This window comes from Lasioglossum baleicum, chromosome 9 (assembly GCF_051020765.1).
Source record: "Lasioglossum baleicum chromosome 9, iyLasBale1, whole genome shotgun sequence".
Classification (NCBI taxonomy): Eukaryota; Metazoa; Arthropoda; class Insecta; order Hymenoptera; family Halictidae; genus Lasioglossum; species Lasioglossum baleicum.
In genome coordinates this window covers 8,417,310-8,438,720 of record NC_134937.1, presented here as the reverse complement: position 1 = coordinate 8,438,720, position 21,411 = coordinate 8,417,310, and the positions used below count along the sequence as shown (strand labels likewise).

Sequence of the window (21,411 nt, the reverse complement as noted above, 5' to 3'; positions counted from 1 at the left end):
GCTAACGCGAAACCGGTACAAGCATCGAAAGGAAAACGATCGGAGCCTTTGTATGCAAATATTCCGTGTGCCGCTGTGGTTCGAGCTTTCGAACGAGCCGAGCATGCAAATTAAAGATCCGCGCGTATATGATTTAAGAGGTTGGAGATGCTCGTGTTTGCGGATGGGAATCGCGGTCATGTGCGCCACTGCCGCCGAATCAAGAATTTCGGCTACGTCATCGTTCGGCGATGTCGGCCAGGAACGCGGTCTCCTAACATTCAGAGCTGTGTCTACAATCTCTCTCACCCCCACCCCCCATTAACCCATAAACTGCTTCTATACAAGTTTTTTCTTTCGTCTATTTTGTACGGTCGATGACCCAGCTGCTGGCCTCGGATAGTTAGACGCTCTGCTAAAATCTCTTTTCACCCCCCGGACGTTCACCCTACTCGATTCTAGCCACCTCTGTAACCCGCGTACACTCCCAAAAATAATCGCAAGAATGATCTTTCTCTTTGCAAATGAAATGAGAACATTTTTACTACAACTACAAAATTAGGGGGGTGGAATGCTTCTCATTTCTCGTTAATGCAAAAGTGGGGGTTTTCAGTAACGGCAGCGTAGTTTGCATTATTTAAAAGCGTAAAGCTGCGCGTGTAGCTATTTTTATAAAGCTGCGACAGCTTTATGCTTCCGTATAATGCAACTTACGCCTTGTAAACGTAAAAAGAGGACTTTTGATCAATCTTGTATCTTATACTACTGAAATACCCCATATCTTTGCAATCCTGAAAACGAGTCCACCCCCTTAACTCTTTGCCGTTTCATTTTCTTCACAGTTTCAGTGATCAAAAATACTTTATCCCGAAAAATGTCGTAGAAGAGAAAAGAAAATTTATATTTTTCGTATCAATACTTTTTTAATCAAATGTTATTTCATTTAGAAAGAAAGGCGTAATCTTCATATTTGTTAGACTTCGTTTAAAATCTTCGTCACGAGTGTGACTGGTTAAAACACGAAAAGGAGTTGAGAAGCGCGAGATAGGTGTCCGACTCTCGGTCAGGATCGTTACCTTTCATTGCCGTCCGCATCCTTCGGTACCTTGATCACATAGTACATGTGTCCTCCGTGAGTGGTGGTCATTTTGCTCGCGCTCGCGAATTCGCGGCTCTCGACATCAACATCGATCTCGGCGATCGCGAAGCCGCTCGTCCGCAAACTGTTCTTCGAGCTCGACACTCCACTGGGAATCTCGACTAGAGATCGCGAGCAGCAGATCTCCCGGCGATCATGCTCGATCTCTCTCGCGGTTTCGCTCGCCGGTCACTGGTCCAAATATTTTGCCGGAGCCTGTCGCGACGGCGGAGGGACAGAGAAAATTCGCCGGCTGTGATTTCGCGCGTTCGCGCATACGCGCGCTCGCTCGCTCGCTCGACCAACTCGAAACCGCGAACGTAAGACTTTATTTTTAAGCGGAATCGTGGCGGGAGATCCTTGCAACTACCGCCTGGCCGTGCCTCCTCTCTTTCTCCTCTCGCGTGCTCTTCCTCCCGACCTCCCCTTTCTCTGATTCGCCGTCACGGTACGTCGACGCAATCCGTTATTTCAGGCCGCGTTCGCGACCAAGAAAGCGTCCTTCCGTCCCGTCGTCGACTATGCTGTTGTTGTTACTGTTACTGTTAGCGTTGCGCGCGACACGCTCCTCGACCAGACACGCCCCTCCGGGGCGATGGTCTTTCTCGGTGTAAATCCTCTTTCTCGCGTCGAAAACTACATTCCTTTCTAAACGCCTATGCATTTTATGCAAGAAACTGAAATGGAATTCCCACACACCGGTACGGATTGACCTGTAGGGACACAACCCGGTTCCTTGAAGTCAAGAGCAACGAAGCCACGCCCCCTCGGAACACTCGACACGAAGAGGACAAGGTGTACAAGTTTCTGCTGGAATTCTGACACGACTCAAGAAATGTCGGATGCTTCTAGATTCGTCCAGATTGAACATGGGCGTAGATCGAATAGCAGGTGCAACTAAACCACGCCCACTCGAGATATTCCAGATGAGAAGAACAAAGCGTACAGTCTTCCTCAAAGACCCTGATAGAATACAAGGAGATTTATCTTCTTCTAAATCGCTCTAGACCAAGTACAGGTACGGATTATGTTACGAAGTGCTCTCTCGGCACCGTTGAAAGCGAGAGCAACGAGGCCACGCCCCTCAAGACACTCCAGACAAAGAGAACGAGGTAGACGGTCTTTTATCAAGACTTCGTCATGAATTCAAAGATGTTCAGCTTCGTTTAGGTCGTTTCGAGACGAGTGTCCAGCTTGCACGATCCAGAGCGACCAAGGGGAGAACGCGAGTCCAGAATAAACTCGGGAATTTTCCTTGAGGAAGGAGACGCGGGAGAAACTCGCCGGTTTCCGGGAATAATTGAAATTCTGTGTGCGGGAGGGAACGATGTTAATTTCCGGAGCGACGGTAAATAAACAGAGCCAGCCGGTGCGGCGCGCGTTCGATTCGACTCGGCTCGGCTCCGCGCGGAGGCGTCCGTTTCGACGATCCTAATGAAACGCGTGAGAGCCGTGCATCGATCCGCGCCAGTCGAAGCTCTGACCTATTTCCGCAGAGTCCTCGACCCATTTACTCCGCAATCCCCATGCTGTCCACCATTCTCCACCTTCCTGGTATCGACAAGGGCTCCGCCGTTCTTTCTCTCCACATGCCTCTTCACGGCCAACCGGGGAAAAACGAGAACTCCGATCGACGTCTGTCTAATTAGTGTGCTTTACGCGCGCAGACCTTAAGCGACTTCCTCCGATTTTTCTCCTTAACACTTCGTCGCGGTAATGCGGGATTCTTGATCATTGGATCAGAGATTTTACGCGTCTGACAAGGGACATCGCTAGAACGCGGATTTTATGCATTTGTGACAAATATGAGTAGGTGTGATTTAAAACGTTGCGAACATTAGACGAAAAAATTCCGAGATACTTTTATATTATTTTCGTTGAAAATAAATGTTCATGTCACTGCGGTTTGTTGCAAATAATTTTTACTTTGCGCAGAGGTAGGAACGCGAGCATCGTTGGAAGGCTGCGGCCGACAGGATAGCATTTCTAAATAATTTGCAACGTTATGCATGGTGGAAGGTAGATCGGCTGAATGATTAATCCGCGAGGCACGATTGATCGCGCGGACTGGCAGGACAGGGACGAGCATTCGCGAAGGATCGAGTGAAACGAGAATAACACGTTTGCTCTCGGCAGGAACGACCGGCTGGAACGTTAAAAGATGAAGCGATAGCGGGGACAGGTAGATTTTCCTGGTCGGCGATCGATCGCGAAAATTGACGGAGGCTAGAGACATCGATCCGGTTCTGTTTCGAACCGGAACGGCATAGAACGGAACGGCATCCGGTGGACGAAGAGCGTCGCAGCTGGTATACGCGATAACCAACCTATCCAGACACGATCTGTACGAACCACGAACGATTCCACGGTCCCGAGCCGCCGATAACGGAACCGAACCCGCGGGAAACGGACACGAGCGCCGCGCCGCCGCGAATAATCCCCGTAAAAATATCCGGGGTACCCCTTTGATCGCGTTCCATCGAGCGGAATGGCTATGGCCGAGCTATTCACGCTTCCCGTTGTTATAAATAACGAGCGGTACGATGCCCCGAGATAATTATACGCCGATCGGCTCTCGCAGCAACAAAAAGTCCGCGTCGCGATCCGATCCAAGTAAGACCGAGGAAATATTCCGCGCGGTTTTCTTACAGGATTCTACGGAAATAATGCAACAGCGATAGCATCGGTGAAACATTGTCGGCGCACGTCGCTTTTATCCTTCGTTTATGTAGACGTAAATTGTCTACGCGAGCTTGAAACGCGGTTGGAGAAGAGAGCCGCAGATTCGATCTTTCGCGGCTCGCGAACGGAAACTTGGAAATTACAGCCGGACGCGTACGTGGTAGACGATGTCGGTGAATGGGCAGCGGGAAACTATTCGAGCCGTTCCACGAAGGCGATAAATCGCCGGAGGACTAGAGAATTTTCCTACAAATCCAAGAATAATGAAACTCGAGGAGATTTTCCGCGGACGAAACGCGGTGTCTCGAAATAATTCGGCAGAATCTCGTCTTCCGGGTATCGCGAGCGAAGAGCGTTTCTGTCAAGAACGCGAGGATGCCGCGAGATATTTGAAATTACGCCAAGAGGAAGGTCGACGGGTCCGAGGTACCGTAAACAATGAAATTCTCGAGGGATCGTTGAAGATGATCGACGCGTAAGTGCGTCATACGTAGGAAAATATAAAAATGTTCGAGAACGTTATCGTGTTATGGCGTTTAGAGGGCTACGGGTAGGATAAGATGGAGAAATCACGGGCTCACCGGTTTTACGGTGAGAATAAATAGGGGAAAAAAGTGGGATCGACGGAATGCGAGATCCGACACGAAGCTCTAGGAAGTCAGGATTGAAGGCGGGACGCGTTAACGTGGAATTTGATCGCCGGGGATGACATTTCACGCGTTTTATCCGAGCCACCCTACAGGCCGGCGAAGCGCCTACGGCCGGGGCGCCTCCTCGCCCGGAAAAAGCAATCTTGCCGGGTGAATTTGTTATTTCGAGCTGCGACATTTTCAGGATATGCCGATCAACGAGCGGCACGGCCTCGCCACGTTTGCGGTTGACGTTGTCGAAGGGGTGTGAGTATGTATCGCGACTCCTGTGCCAATGTTTGCGTCTGTGTACGGGGTGGTTCGCCAAAGACCAAACATCTCAACTCCGAGAGGTCAAATGAAATAATTCATTTCTCGTATCGATCTATGACTCGTTCGATACTTCTTGGACCCGACGTCGTGATCGCCAAGTTTGGATGCGTCAACGCGTGGTGCTCGTTTTATCAATTAGTCGTCGATACCGTTATCGGTTTGTCATCGTCTTCGCATTTGCTCTGTCGAACCTTTACACTTTGCTGCGATACAGGGTGTTTCAGAATTAAAATTAAAAATGTTCTGCATCAATTGCAGGGAACAGATACCAATAGTCCAGTCAATGGATGCTCATAAGCGGGGTGTAGAGGAAAATGGAAGGAACACAATGTTTAACTTTGGGACTTTGTTTGGACTAATTAGGAGGTAAACATACTAAAAGTTCCTTTTTCGGTTTTCCGGTTATATCTCGGGAACTATGTGTCCCAGCGATAAGACCATTCTATACAAAATTAAAACTGACGAAATGTGCTACAAGATTGACTGCATTCAATTTTTCGCTATCTCGCATGGTTTCCGAGATATCCGCGCTCAAAAGTTCACTAATTGTGAAAAAGAAAATTTTGCCTTATTTGACTAGCTAACTCTTCAGCACAATTAGTGAACTTTGAGCGCGGATATCTCGGAAACTATGCGAGATAGCGAACAACTGAATAGAGTCAATATTATAGCACATTTTGTCAGCTTTAATTTTGTATGGAATGGTCTTATCGCTAGGATGCATAGTTTCCGAGATATAAGCGGAAAACCGAAAAAGGGGACTTTTAGTATGTTTACCTCCTAACTAGTCCAAACAAAGACCCAAAGTTAAAAATTGTATTCCTTCCATTTCCCTCTACAATCTTTCGTTGACTGGACTACTGTAGAAATTTCCAGTTTGCTTGAATGACTTCAATAATCAAGAAGTGCTCATTCAGCCACTCATTTTTGTCATAAATGCATAAAATTCACAATCTACTCAGGACGCGTGGTAAAAAATGAACATGATTGGGTAACACGCTTCGTTTCCGAGAAAATGGGGTCCGAAAATTGTACGGATCCGCGTGTCCTGGCGTTCTCGAGCAGTAGAATTGGTTGGCTATAGCCAGACACGCCAGACGATCCCTATTCAATTAATGTGACCGAGGTATTTAGGTGTCCCGTTTGCGTGACTCACCGCGTACATGTGATAGGCCGTGGTGGCGACAGCTTGGCCCGAGCCGACGCGACGCGAAACAACCCGGCTCGACCGAGCTCGTCTGGCCGGTTCCAGCGATGGGGTTGGCCGGGGGTGACGGTTGTCGAGGGTGAGTACGCGTATATGGGTCATGGCTGTCGCTCGGCGTTCTCGCTGGCCACCGCTCTGGCCCACTGGCACACCTGTGCCTCGTGCCCGTGTCCGTGCGTTCTCTCTCGCCGATTCTCGCTGATTCTCACGGACATGCGTAGACTCGCGCAACCCCTGTACCTGTGCACCGTAGCTCGTGCTAACTAGGACGACGGACGCAGCCACCCTGTATCCACGGGGATCCGGAACGCTTCTCTGCGCCTGATGCGCGTTTTCGGCAATTATTTCGACTAGGTAATTCAGCGACGACAGTGAAACGACGTGTTTTCGATTTATTCGCAAAAATGTATTCAATGCTACACCGCGAATGCCACATAACTTTATTATAGCTGACCCAATAATTACCCCAGAACATATTAAACCTGAATGATAGTTTCTATTTGCTTACAGAATTCATCGAATTATTCCCAATAAAATACCGAATTTTCCATCGTGAAATTGGGTCAGATTTCAAATCTACCCCGGTTAGGTATGATAATCGTACATCTGCGAGTAGATGTCCCGCGGACACGGTAATTTTCCACGATATCAACCAGATGTACCGCTAAATATATATCTTGGAAAGTAAGGTCGAGCGACAGAGGCGTATGCATAAGAACGATCAAGATGATAGAGTATCGAATCGAAATGGAACAGCTGGGATTCTGGCCTTGTATGAACAGCCGACGTACGTTTGTGTATCAAGTCGTCCAAATATGTGCCTCGTTAGTCCCTGCACCGATCGTTTACATTCGTCGCGATCCCGTATCTGGTGGACCGATACCGCACGACGATCATCGCATCCGTGTGCAGTTGGCAGCTCGCCAACTTTATGAATCTTTTCGTAATGGTTCCGCGAGCCGCCCACGCAAATGATAATCGTTTTAGCTGGATATCTGGGACGTAGCGTGGATGATCAACAGTTTCCCCACCGCGTCGTGTTTTCTCACAGCTTCTGCTGCGCCTACCTGTTCGGCCAATTGCGAAACTCGCTTCTTTGAACGCATACATCGTACCAGAAGAAGAGCCTTTTGCCGGTAACCAGGTACTTCGACGCAATCAGAGATCTTTCTCGGGAAAAAACACACGGACCATGTCTTCTCGACGACCTTCTCGCCGAGACTGAAGATCGTTCAATTTTCCTCGACTAGTATATCGCGTACCACACCTGATTCTTCGTGTGTGCTCGGAACTCTCCACGGCGACCCGGTCAATATCGGAAATTGCCGTTCGATGGATAACAAGGTTTCACCTTGATAAACTTCTCAGACTTCGCCGCGATCGGACCGACCCGGACGACTACTGAAACATGCACGAATCGCGAGACCCGCAAAGTTCGCCAAGGTGAGGCGCGATCAGCTGATTGCACCTCGCGCGAGCAGGCTCCGCCGATGCGTTAATTCATTTAGAAAATCTTACTCGAAATTCAGATTCGGTGGGAGTCGCCGGGGAGGAGGAACATTTTCGACGGGCGCAAGTATCAGCTCGGAATGCTTCAACGAGCGTCTAAATGCTTCCAAGTGGTGCTAAGGGACGCTAAACGCTTTGCAGCTGAAATCGGTAACACGGTAAACAAGCAGCACGCGCGTACCGTGCACGAAGCCTCGAGGTAAAGGATATATAGGATGGCCAATAGAAATTTTTAATACGAGATAAAAATACGAATCGATCGATACATGTTTGGTATACCTCGTTACAAGCTTACGAATAGACACGATCTCGTCTATTTCATGGAAAAGGGATTCAAGGTCCACGAACGGAAGAAGGAATTGTCCTCGTCGGATGTTTCTCGCGTTGAATGGCCGGGGCGGGAAAACAGAGACCGGAAAGAGAAACTTTGTCGGCGAGGTTTCGCGAGGGGGTCCCGACGATTGCGCCATCGTTTCGACGATGCCAGCGGCTCGCGTTTTCCGCGACTGCGTCGACGCGACGCGCTGTGCCCGTTCGTCGGGAAAATCGCGGCTGGAAAACGCGAGGAACGTCGAGCGTCGAGCATCGAGCGTCGAACGCGAGCTCCGTGTCGAGCCGACGATAAATAGACATCTAGGGCAGTGTGTTCCGCCGATACACGCGAATTGATTTCCTTCTCCGCCGCGGTGGCGACCTGCTGACTCCGCTGACCATTATTATGCTCAATTTGCACCGCCTACTTCATTCAATCGCGGGTTAACGTACTCTTACACGGCCGAGTCGATTCCCGACGAACTCGCACTCTCGGAAATCGGAAAATCGGATTAGCGATTCGTGAACATTTTCTCCGAGGGCTTTCGCTTGAAAATCCTGGTCGCAAGGAACTGAAAATACGGATGAATGCAGAGTTCTCCTAAAAAATGCTGATGTATCAACCAGTTAAAAAATAATTGGAGAAAGACTGAAACATCCGGCTCCTACCTCTCGCCACAAATGCAGAATTTACTTTCGGAATTGTCGTATTTCCGAACGACGACGAGAACTGGTAGATTAAACATCCGAATCCGGAAATTAGAAAATACGAAGAAATCATAGAAACGAAAATCCGGGCGTGAATAGACTTTTCCGAAGCGAGCGGAGCTCGCCGAGTCACGACGAAACAAGGAACGAGGAACAATCTCCGCGGCGAGGAAGATCCGCGGAGCGGTGGAGTCGAGATAGGTCATGGTTCCCGAGGAGCAGTGTTCCTTTTGTCTTCTATCTTTGGTGGACAGCAAAGCCGCGCGTCGCTGCACCGCCGGGTTCGTTTCTATTTCCAAAGCGGCCCTCGCCTCTGGAATTCACGGCTCCTCGAATTCTATGCTCTCGCCTATCGATGCGGCGTTGCGTCGCTATCGGAGATTTCAGGCTTTCACCGGGATTGCTATTGTTCGCCGAGACTTTCTGGGAACCGTGTCCACGTGAACGTCTCTATTCCCCGACGTTGCATCCACACACAATGGTTCCCATAAAACCGTTCTTACGGACTGAATCCGTCCGATACGATTGAATCGTTGACCCTTGAACAACGTCGTTGCGCAATACGTATCGTTGCATCCGATTAAAGTTCTTGGTCAAGGAAATTAGTCCGAAACGATTCGATATCGCGTAAAATTCGTTGATTAAGAACTTCCCTTGCACCGTGTGTAACGGAGTATACTTTGCCCTCGCGTTCAAACGCTTTTGCGGAGCAGCGTAGTGCCGCGTTGGCGAAAATTGATTGGCCAAATTGACAAAACATCGTCGATTAAGTACGTCGCTTGAATCGCGCACGCGATTGTCGAGACATCAAGACTTGTCCTCGCTTAGAGTACGAACGATTTTGTGGGTCAGTGTAGCACACCACGTTGGCGTAGTCGTTCCGAAAACATTCTGGACACGGCTGGCAGCCGGAAGTCTCGTTGAACGGCATCGCTATTTTTATACGGTGTTCCGGTGTCCCGAGTGCAACTGGAGTGGAAGCAGAGAGCAAACAAGTGCCAGCCGGAGGAAGAGCAAGAGCAAACGAGCAACTCGAGCGGGCGAGTCCTCGTCGTTGAAGAGGAGAACGTGCACGCGAGTCACGCGATCGCCCGATCCTTCGAGGATTTCTTTCTAGCGGCAGGAGTCCTAACACGTCGAATATTCGAGCGTCGCAAGGGAACCACCGTGAAGAACCGCGGCGACGGAGTGCAAGGACCACTCTGGGTTCCGGAAGTCGAGCAAGGGAGCAAGGCGAGCGATCGAAATCGCGCCTGGAGCGCTGACACGTTTTTCTCCACACAGGCATCGCACCGTCGTCATCGTCGTCACCGAGGATTCACCGATGCGAGAGGACGGGGACGGGTTTGTCTCGCGAAGGGAGCTGTCCCGGTGACAGAGCTACCCTCGGGGACCCTCCATTGCACCTGGACGCATATCCCGGTTGCACACTGCGACGGAGAAGCGAGAAGTCCGCGGCGAGGCGCGCTGCGAGCCGATCGAGAGCACGGTTCTTCGCTGATGCAGCCGACAGCACAACTGGCGGCTGTCCTACCGCACCTCTGCACATCCACCCACGCTATATCGATCGTTCCTCTTCTCCTCTCCTCTCGCTCTCTCCCTCTCTTTGCCCTCTGCTCTCTCCTCTACTCCTCTTGGCTCCTAGGCTCTCTTTCTCGCTCCCGCGTTGTCCCCTGCTTCCGCCGAGTAGTACCTAGCTAGTGCTACTCGTGGTAGCGGTACTGTTAATAGTATCATTGCCGATGTGCTATTTGTGTATGCACCCGGTACCACCGCACAATGTCACGGATCGGGAATCAAACTGGACAGCAAGTCGCTTCGACCATTCCCATAATATCTTTTCATTTTTGCGGCACGTTATCTACCCACCTTGGTAACCGACCTAAGTTGACAGCTCTACAGTTCTGTAAGGTAACGCTACCCCCATTTGTGCGCCACTGTACGATCCGCATTCTACTGAACGTGACTACAACAGCTCAAAGCATGCTATCCGATTAACGAAGACTAATTTTTTCTTTTGACGTGATTGTTAGTCGTAGGATAGGGAGGTCCAGTTTGGACTACATATCGTATATGATCGGGAATCAAATTGGATAACAGTCGCTTTGACGATTCCCATAAAATATTTTCATTTTTATCCTCCACCTTGGCGTCCGACCCAAGTTGACAGCCCTACAGTTCTATAAAATAACGTCACCCCAATTTCTGCGCCACTGTACGTTTCACATTCTACTGAACGTAACTACAACAGCTCAAAGTATACTATCCGATTAACAAAGGCTAACTCTTTTTAAATGTGGCTGTTAGTCGTAGGACAGGCTGGCCCAGTTTTGTACTACATGGATCCCCTTATATACTTTAAAAAAGACTAACACTTGCATCGTTATTAGTGGCGCTAATTGACTACCAGTGACAAACTAGGTCGAATGAAGGATTAAGCTGGAAATGCATCAACGAGGAGCGTAGAAGATCGGCCATCTGGAATTTTGTCCAGCTAAATTGGTGACTCGTCATCCTGTGCAACGTGTTGGCACCGGCATCGAGACCCCTTCAAGTTCGAGTCAGAGGGTCGCTCCGGTGGACCCAATTGCGTGCAAGTCCGTGGGCTGATATAGTCGCTGTTACAGCTGCTCTCTGGATCACGTACTTTTTTACGATGTTCCTGCACCGGGTAAAAGTTACGTCGCCTTGTCCTATCTTCTCTACCCGATAGAGATTCTCCGTCGAATAGCGTATCCTCCTTCTTGCCAAGGAGACAGATACTCCGGTCGCTAGAGGATGCGTCTTTTGGGAGCACGCGTCTGCACCGGAGATCGTTAACCTTAATACGGTTGCCGCATATTAGGTCTGCCGGAAAATTCTGCCCCATTTCCACGAGGAACCATACTTGTTACGTGGCTCCTTCATTTAAATGACCAAAACTGTCTACGATATTCAATGACGTACCCTATAGTTTCTTTTATTTTAACAATACAAAAGTCTACGATACTCTTGCTAATTTCCAACGAAGACATTCAAGGTAATTAGATGGTTTTTCTGCAGATAGTCATTAGAGTTTCGCGCGAATAATAAATATTTTACCGACTGCGCGTTAAACCTGGGAAAGAACCGCGAGACTCGGCAACATTGTTCTCGTTAGAAGACGCAGGCGATTATAAACAATTTCTGTAGAGCGTGATTACTCACCGATGAGAGATACCCGTCGCGATGGAAGACTCTCACAGAGCTGGAAATATTTTCAATCGAGAGAGAGAGATAGTGGAATGAAATTTTTCTCGCGATTAGGTACTGTCGAGTCCGCGGCAATCCGACTCGCGGAATGAGGTCAAGCTGTTAATAATAAATAGATAAACAAACACGGGGTCTGCAGCAGGCAATCATTACCAGAGCAAATTCGACTTCTCGCGATGGCGGATCGGATTAGAATCACCTTGAGACGCGAGACGCGCGGGCACTTTTTCCGCAACCCGTTCGCCTAATTGCCGGGAGAAAGGGAAGCGCGTGACTCGGTTCGGTCGCGCGGAGAAACGGCTTTATTGTCGGAGGAAGTCAGGACTCGAGAGGATTATATAACTCGGTGCCAGAGTGGATAGCGATGTAATCGTCGGACTAAGGAGGACAATGGGAAAGGAAACGACGGGATGACCGGCCCAGTCGGAGTGCCTTTTTATTCGATACTGTACAAACGCCAGAATGTTTCCTCGTCTCGCGGTTTGGCTTCGAACGAGCTTGTTCCACAGGTAATACGCAGCAACCGAGGATTACGTAAGCCGCTCGCGACGAAAAGGTCGCTTGCAACTAATTGCGCGTTGATCGGCAGACAGCAGTCGATTGTCCGTCACGCGTCAACCGTCACTTGACGATGCTCTCCGAAATCCGCGCTTCGAGCAGGCCAATTCGTGCGAAACGTGCCGAAGAAGCCCTCCAGTTCTGGGTACTTTCAGAAATCTTCTCGTCAGAATGCGTTTTTATTCTTTGAAACCACTTTTTTCTGGTCAACTTGGTGTAAAACTGTTTACAAAATCCAGTAACCCTCGCTTAAGGGGGTGGTCTCTTTTCCAACGATCCAAACATCAATTTTATTTCATTCTCTTCAAGTTTAACACTAAACCTACCGAGCCTTGAAAGTAACTGATACATGTTCCCTTATAAAAATGAGTGGATTGATTTTATTTAGCCTTTGTGCAGCTCCTGTTGTAATATGTGCTCCATTAAAGATATCAATACAATCATTTCTCATGAAATTATTTTCATTATTGGGTTGGCAAGAAAGTAATTCCGGTATTTGAAGGTGAAATAAAACCGAATTGCTTTATTCAAACGATGAACTTTAATCAATAAAATATTTTCTTATTTATTCTTCTTTGCAAAAGATCATCCAACAAAAGGGAAAATATCTTATTGATTGAAGTTCATTGCTTGAATAAAGAAATTGGGTTCTTTTTCACCTTAAAATACCGAAATTACTTTCTCGTCAACCCAATATGTCAATAATCGTAAAATGAACAATCTGAAACCGGTCATTTTGATTGGTGATGGAAGGTCTAGTGGTAAGTACGTAAGGAGCAAAATTGAACCCGTGAAATTACCTAATATCGGTAAAATGTTTCAGCAAGAAACATCTATTGTTCGAAGCATTCACGATTAAACCGTTTCGCGTAAATGTAAACTTCGAAAGTTCAAGCAGCGGATAAACTGCATATTCAGCGCCGCGTGCAATTTGCATTAAATCTTGGAAAAACCGTGACCGAAAGCAGCCGAATGGTTGCGCTGCCCACGGTGAAGGAACTGTGACTGATAGCTTGTTCGCCTGACGCGGCTACATCTGATTACCATTTGCTTCGCTCGCTGCAACATAGTCTAATGGACAGGCGTTTTAAATCGGTTGCCGGCGGTCGAAAACGCCTCGACGAATTTATTAGTTCGAGCCAGTGAAAGAAGAATTGCGAAAGTTGTTTTCGCGAAGGATATTCGATGAAAATCAGAATCGGGAGAATGCGAGGATCGTTAAAAGTTCAGTGACACACTGTTTGCAGCGCGCGCGGCCGTTTCCAATAGCAATAAATTCGAAAATTGTCTCATTTCTCCGTTCCGAAAGTTCCGGCACCGGAAGAGGATGTTACGGGAGGAAAGAAAAATCGAAAAGCGCGATATCGAGAGGAGTCGGCGCTCGTGCCAAGTTCGGTGGACGCGCGAAATCTCGCGCCCACGGTTCAGAAAGTTTGGATCCGATGCTCGGGGTCGATGGCCATTACTTCTGTACACGCCCACTTCTAACGACATTGTCTCCCCTTTGTTCCCGGAGTCCTTGAACAAAGATTCCCCTGTGCAAACGATGTCCTCCCTCCGACGAGGAACCGACTCTCGCTCCAGGGTCCATTCCGGAGCGCGCAAGTGGCTTAATATGTGATTATGGCTGGCTAAAAGCATTTTTATTTCCACTTATTTATCACGTGTTGCTAGATTCTTCTATTTTCTGGACAATCGTAACGACTCAATTTCTTCTTCAACGACTTCTTATACATCCAACTTCCAGAAATACATAATTCCGTATAAAAAAAAAAACGTCAAGTATAACTTACAAAAATTTTTAATATACCACGTTTTTAAGACGGACTAAAAAGTATAACATTATTTCTCCTAGCCCCATACAGATTCCTAGCTCCGTACAGATAGTCCTGATGAGACCAGATTTGAAATCAGCGTGAAAAAATCTACGGGAAATGATATATAGAAAAAATTAAAAAAAATTTTCCGTCCGTGGTAACGGAGAAACCACATTTTCTTCAAATTGTGAAAGTTTAACGAATTTTCTCAAGGTTAAAAACCGTTCGTACCGTAATCTCGCTATTTTTCCCATATTCTGCCAAGTTTCAGCTTTAATTTAAAAGCAAAATTCATCGCTCTACCTCATTTCTATCGAAAGTTATCTCTTTTTGAATCGAGTTAGGTCACTTTTCCCCACTGTGAGCCGTGGCTCCGGAGTAGAGGCTGGTTCTCTCGATTACCGAATAGGTCGATAACTGGCAGCGAGGCAGCGAGGCAGCGTCGCGACTTCGTAATATGCCTTCGCAACACGTTTGATACAGCCATTAAGCGTGCGTGCGACTTGCGTAAGAGGGTCATTCGGCCTATTTAAAGACAACGCGACAGAACTCGACGACATCGGTCGTCCGACCGAGTCGAGTCGGAAAAATGCAGGCGTCGCAACCGCCAGGACGTTGCACTCCCCAAGAGAAATATCGATCGCGTTATTACCCCTTTTTTAACCCTCGGTTTTATTCTTCCGCGGCGCTTAGGGCTGCGCCGAGGTCCTTTCGTTTCGCGTTGCAGCCGCCGCCGCCGCCGTCACCGAGCAGGTCGATCATCGGATGGACCATACCGTACGCGTGTTATTGGCGATGCAATCACATTGTTCGCGGAAACCTGTTGTGTCCTGTTAACAAGACCTTAATCCTCCGCCTGTCCTCTCTAAAGAGACATCCGGGCATCTATAAACCTAGTCGAATCCCATTTAAATGTTTTACTCTCAATTTTTCTAAAAAGTTTCATCTTTCTTCTTCTTTGCAGCATTGTGACTCGAAAATTTTAATGCGAAATGGACCTATTTAACACTAAACCTACCACCACCCGTTAAAATGACCGGTTCCAGATTTATTATTTTACAATTATTGAAGTAATAAACATGATTTTATAAGGATTGATTGTATAAATATGTTTAGTAGAGCACGTATTATTATAGAGGCCGCAGAAAGTCTAAATAACATCAATTTTGTCATTTTTATAAGGGAACATGTATCAGTTACTTTTAAGGCTCGGTTGAATCAAATAAATAGAATTATTTCCGTAACTGTCGCAATGTGCGACGTTTCTTAAGATCGCGTGCGAAAAGAAGCAGAAATAATTTCCAGCAACCAACGAAACTAGATTACGTCAGGATCGTAACACATTTCTTCCAGTCGCAGAAGCAGAATCGTGTGGTTTTAACCTTCATGTAATTTTAATGAACTGCAAGGAACACACGTTAAATAATGCATCTGTTTTTCTTATCGCCGCTGAATATCATTAAGAGAGTGTGCCCGGCCCCAGGGAGCATTTCCTTCGTTGAGAAATATTTTCATCTCCGCGATTGCTTCCACCCTGATTTCCACGAACAATCTTTCATCCTGGCATCTTTATAAATTTCTTAAGACGAAGTGCTTTCGGGAAGTTCTCTCTTGAACGACTGTTGGCGAGAATACCAAACTTTCGCGAAAGTTTCGCTAATATTCTATGTTCGAGACAAACCGGATCGCTATCGAATTTGCAATACGCTTGGGAACCTGGAACGTGGCTTGTGATTGGCCCACATTAACACTAAACCTACCGATAACGGTCAAAATGACCGGTTTCGGATTTTTTATCTTACGATTAGTGATATAATAAAGATAATTTCATAAGAAATGATTGTGTAGATATCTTTAGTGCAGCACGTATTATAATAGGAGCCGCACAAAGTCTAAATAAAATCAATCTTGTCATTTTTATTAGGGAACATGTACCAGTTACTTTTAAGGCTCGGTAAGAGTTTAGTGGAGTAGGGAGCGCTGGGGTGCGGAGTGGGGATCACTGAACGCGATCACGTACTACCGAACGTAGCGCGGCGAGGTGTCACGGTTAATATTAAAATTTTTTCTTCTCCTAGACGCACAGTTTTTTTTTAAAAATTTGTTTTTTAATATTGCATTGTCATCCAGTTCCGAGCTATGTTTAAAGTTTCAAGTCTCTAGCTCATCGGGAAGTCATTTACAACATACAACAACGACAACATCGACAACTCGGCAAGCTAATTTAACCGTGGTAAAAAGACTGAAAACTGAAAGACTTTTTTCACGGTTTGTTTTATGCAATGTTAAAGCGAAATAAGTTCCCCTTTAAAATTTAAAAATCCTGACCCTTCTTCCAGACACCCATTCAATTGTTGAACCCCCTCGTTTCCTTTATTGTCGAGACAGAAAGTATTGGTCACGCGCGTGGCTACCGAGCGACAAAAAGGCAGCAAAGTAATGGCGTGAATCCGAGTTTTTCAGGACAATTGATTAATTCGGGACACAGGACTACCGTTTATGTGTTTGTAGCCTAACCGTGCCAACTCACGCCGAGATGAGCAACAGGAGCAGTTGCCTCGAGGAAGCGTGGCGAGGAAATACGCGACGATTAGTTTCAGACGTGAAAACGAACACTGGCGGGGTAAAATGATACTCGCGAGACGGTTTCGCGGCAGCTAGAGGAGTAAATGGAGCGAGAGAGTCGGCTCGATCGACCGGCTCTGTCGATTCGTAAACCGATCGCGTTGTCGTGGACAGAATCGACGCGATACGATACGATGCGATGCGATGGGACGAGAGGCACGTGACGAACGCCTAACGGTGATTTGGTTAACCGTGTTCATAGAGGACTAGATAGTGGCCTGAGGAGTCGATCGTAAGCAAATTGGCTGGAGCACCGGTGCAGGGTGCACCGTTCGAGGAACAGAGAGAGAGAGAGGGAGAGAGAGTAAGATGATGAAAAGAGAAGAGAACGAGGGGACGGTACGTCACTTCCGGTCCATTAAGAGCAACACGGGGGGCTCGCTAGTGTTGCGCGCAGGGAGCTAATTATAAGAAAGACAGAGGCTCTCATTCCGTCGAGGCGATGGGACCATCGAGATACGCCGCTAATTATCGTCGTAAATATTCCTCCCTATATCACCGCACTCACCCCAGGGAGGTTCGGTTTTACCCGAACATCGCGCTTTTCTAAGGAGACGGAAATTGGCCAACGCTTCCGTCGAGGTCGTCTCCACAAATTAAATTTCTAAAGGAAAACGTATACTACATTGATCGTCTAATGTGGAGTGTCTTTCCTCGTATCTTACGTAAAGAAAGTCAAATGAAATTGGGGCTCGTTGCTGTTCCAGGTCGCAGAGCAATTAAAAATTTATCACTTTCTCCGTTAAATTTGTTCTCATAGTCCGTGAAGACATGGAGCAACCACCGTAACTACAAATACTATTACAGCGAAAGTAACGAACGGTGGTCAACTAGACTATAACGAACGTTCTGATTCGCAAAAAACGCGATCCAGTAGGAATTTATGTTTTCTACCGCGAGCCGGGATATCGCGACAACGAGGTAAGAAGTGGTTTAAGTTTCAGCAAAATTGCTCACGCCGCCTGGCGATTTATTACTATTTCTTGCTGGACCGGTGGTCGGGTCGTGCATTTTTCGAACAAGATTCAGAGATTCTATGTTTTTGTGTCCTGATACACGTAGGCTCTGAAAGCACAGTGTGGTATTCGGCCCGAAGAATCGGGGAAAAGTCGATTTTAAAATTTTGCAGTAAGTTGTACAATTTTTGTTGTCCGACGTGGTTAGAAACAGGATTCTTTCATGAACGATTTTCAAGTATTTCGAGGAGAAATTGTGCAAGTTCTTACAGCGCAGAAGTTTTTCAAGTATAAGTTGTTCTACAATTATAAAACTTCACTGACGATTTCAACGAGACGAATTCAACAACCTGCCTAGCCTAAAAAATAGTTCTTTCCCCGACTTATCGGGCCAAATGCTGTGCGGCGATCAAATCCATAAGAAGATCCGGCTGGAATCTCTGGGCTGGCGAGTCTCTTTGTGCCCGTTAATCTCGGGAATAATCGCGCTTGTTGCTCGGAGAGCTCGCGATCGACAGATAGGCCGAACTGGAGATAGATAGCGGCTGGGCGAGCCGCTCGATTCGCTCGTCGACAAGGTTCGGCGGATCGCCAGTTACACGGAACGGAATCAAACGAGACGAAACGTGACGTGACGAGACGAGACTAGACTAGCCTAGCCTAGACGAGATTAGACTAGGCGCGGAGAAGGTAAAGGTTAGCTTACCTTATTTGCGTGTGGTAGGCGGGAGCCGTGTGCTCGGTGTGCGTGGTCAGGAGTTCCGCCGGAACGGTGTCCATGTCGATCGGCTGAGTCCTCGATATCGCGATAGGCTGCACCTGAAATACGCCGGGCGTTGTCGGTGAAGGTTGTGGCCCTAGCAACGACACCCGTACCATTTCCCTACCTTCGCTGTAAAAAGAACAAACAGAACGTGACGCATGAAAATCCTGGCCAACGACGAGACCCGCGTTACAACTAATACATATACAAACGCAGACGATTTCCTTCTGGAATTAGTTCCGAGAAAATCCACGGCGAACCGCAGACTTTCCCTTTTACGGGAATGCTTGGCGCTATCTCGTGGTGCAAGTAGAATTTTTTGCACGTACGATGGCGGTGCGCCAATTTCGCGCAAGAAATGAGATGGGGAATTGTTCGAGCGTATGGCTCCTCGTGCCATAGTTTCTCGCTTTAATGGAAGACCGTTAAAGAATTAATTAATCCGCATAAATGAGATTAACGGAAAAGCGATACTGGCCCCGCGAGAAAATTGAAATCCGATGAAACACGGTTACCGCTCGGGACCAGAAAAATCTGTGAGAGAAAATTAGCCGGGATTAGAGAGGTTTTCCGTGAGATTTAGCATAGCAGGATCGGTAAAAGCCGTGAAACCGGAGGAATCGATTAGCATCGCGACCGGCACGAGAAGGCTCGATTAACTAATGGCGATTTACCAAGCTCGACTTTCTGCCCTGGTGACGCTCATCATAGTCGTCGACTATTCGGTTGGCCTCACGTGTTGCACGAATGGCTCGCTGCCAAAGGGTGTGCTGACACACGCCAATTTGCGGAATGACTCGATAACCGTATCAATATAATAACGCGACGTATCGACGAAACAGGATGTCGTTAGCTTCGATCGAGCGTATGGATCTCTGGTAGCGAGCGACGAGCGCGCTTCGCTCTGGCGGCGCTCTACGCTCTGCCCCGTGGGGCAACTGATGGCACAGAAAGAAAAAACTCCTCGTGTTGCGACAGAAGACTATTTCTACCCTGCTTCTAGGTCCCGCTCAGGGGGAGGCAACTTCTTCGCTCTGCATTTCGATGGAGACAGTGCTCGAGAGCTTGATCTAGAACGATCTAGAGGAACTTGAAACCGTTTGGATCCTCGAGGAAAATTCTGCGGTTGCCAGGAAGAACGCCACATGTCGCACACTTTCACTAATACTTCGACATAGGACATCGGTTGAATTGTATTATTTTTTCGAGCCTTTCGAAATTGTCTCCATGACTTTCTTCTGGTAAATACGTCAATCCTATACTACGAATCTCAATGAATGCATAAACTCAAATTTTCTGAAATTGTGACATGCGGCGTTTCTCCTTGCAACTACAGAATTATCCTCCGAAGGGGCGTGGCTATGTTGCTGTATATTTTGACGGAGCGAGAACAGTGTCCCATAGGGCAACCTCATCCCCGATCTAGAGAGACCTTGGGAAAGCTGAATCCTTTCCAAGGTTATCCATGTTGTTCTCTTCGCCTAGGGTGCTCTCGGAGGGCGTGGCTGCATTGTCTCCGCCTCCAACAGAACCGCCCGAGCTCGCACCTGACGTAGACGAAGAGACAGTTTCGAGAGAAGCTAACTTGATAAAATAACAAACAAACGTGTTCGGCTCGCAAATTGCTACTCTGTAAAAGCGTTGTCGCTCTTCGAAAACCAGGGAGAACATCTTGAGCTTGTTCTCGGCGTGGCCTACAATTAATCCCTCCACGCGCGGCGTTCTGTGGATGATGTCGGTGCCAGCGGGAAACCAATTAGGAGACGGATCAACCTTTCGATGCATAAAGCGAGTGGTTTCCGCGCGAGAGTACTTTCAAGGGAACTCTCTGTCGTTTACGGCGCCGTAAACCGAGTTACCGAGAGACAGAGGTTGCTCTGTTTGTCAGGGAAAAAGCCGCGTGTGCGCGTGCGGCGCGACACTGCGGCGTGCACACCGAGAGGACGGAGAAGAGCGACCGCGGTCAGAGAGGAGAGAGAGGCGACCTTGCGGAACGATAAAAAAAACCGGGAAATTTGCCTCGAGACAGATTGTCACCCCATTCGACGGATGGTTGTTTGCCGTCATCGTCACCGCCACCGCCCCGCACTGGAAACGGTGACCCTCTTACACCCTTACTAGTCGAGGGCCACCCCTACGGATATCTCCGGGGCGAAACCGTTTAATCGATATTTTTCGACGCGGGAGCTCCGCTCGACGAAACACGCGCGTCACTCGACGATTCGCACTGCTCGAGCCTCGAGTTCGCAAAATTAACCTAACAGATATGGCGCCGAGGGTCTGGCAACCTATAGCCGTATCCCCTCTTTACACACCCTTGTATTAAAAAATGTTGCCACGAAACATGTACACTGATGGACAAAACGATACGGCACCGTTGTACACACACAAAATTTCATTGTATACTTTTGCGGCCCTCCAAAGTGTTCGTACACCCTTTAAAACAGAATAACTTTTTTATAATCGTAACAAACGACCTGATGTATTGTAAGCAATTAGAAGCATTGGTTTACTATAAATGATGTGCAAAAATAAAAAAAGGCATCTTCTAAAACTTTTATTTGCGTCCTTAATGAATTTAAAATATATGTTTTGTAGATATCTATGTTAGTTATACACATACTGAAAATTTCCAAATGTTTTTGCACATCATTTAGTAAACCAATGCTTCTAATTGATTATAAAAAAATCAGGTCGTTTGGCACAATTATAAAAAAGTTATTCTGTTTTAAAGGTTGTACGAACACTTTTGTGGGCCACTGTGTCGTGAAAGCTTAGTGGATTTTCGTCGATACCGACAATATACCGATTTTAAACTGTAATTAAAAGGGTGAAGATTATTTCGTGGATTTTCATGAAATTTTTTAGACGCGTAAATCATTTTGTAGAAATCGTAATGAGAAGGTATTTCGTGATCCAAATGAAAGCAAGACTGAATTTTATATTAATACTGTTCCTCATGAA

At 47.3% G+C, this 21,411-nt stretch overlaps 1 protein-coding gene and 1 long non-coding RNA gene across 6 annotated transcripts in view; both read right to left on the bottom strand.

Annotated features, from left to right (window-relative positions):
• LOC143212242 (uncharacterized) overlaps positions 1-21,411 on the bottom strand; it is a 76,754-nt gene that overhangs the window by 8,480 nt on the left and 46,863 nt on the right. For all 5 annotated transcript variants that reach the window (XM_076430845.1, XM_076430844.1, XM_076430847.1 and 2 more), the window contains one exon: positions 18,391-18,576. In XM_076430845.1, coding sequence (XP_076286960.1) covers positions 18,391-18,576 — 186 coding nt within the window. The remainder of the gene's footprint in view (positions 1-18,390; positions 18,577-21,411) is intronic.
• On the bottom strand, positions 1,128-11,380 carry LOC143212275 (uncharacterized). The gene is made up of 2 exons (XR_013009664.1): positions 9,791-11,380; positions 1,128-1,830 (listed from the first exon to the last, which is right to left on the bottom strand). It is a non-coding gene; the product is annotated as an uncharacterized LOC143212275 (long non-coding RNA).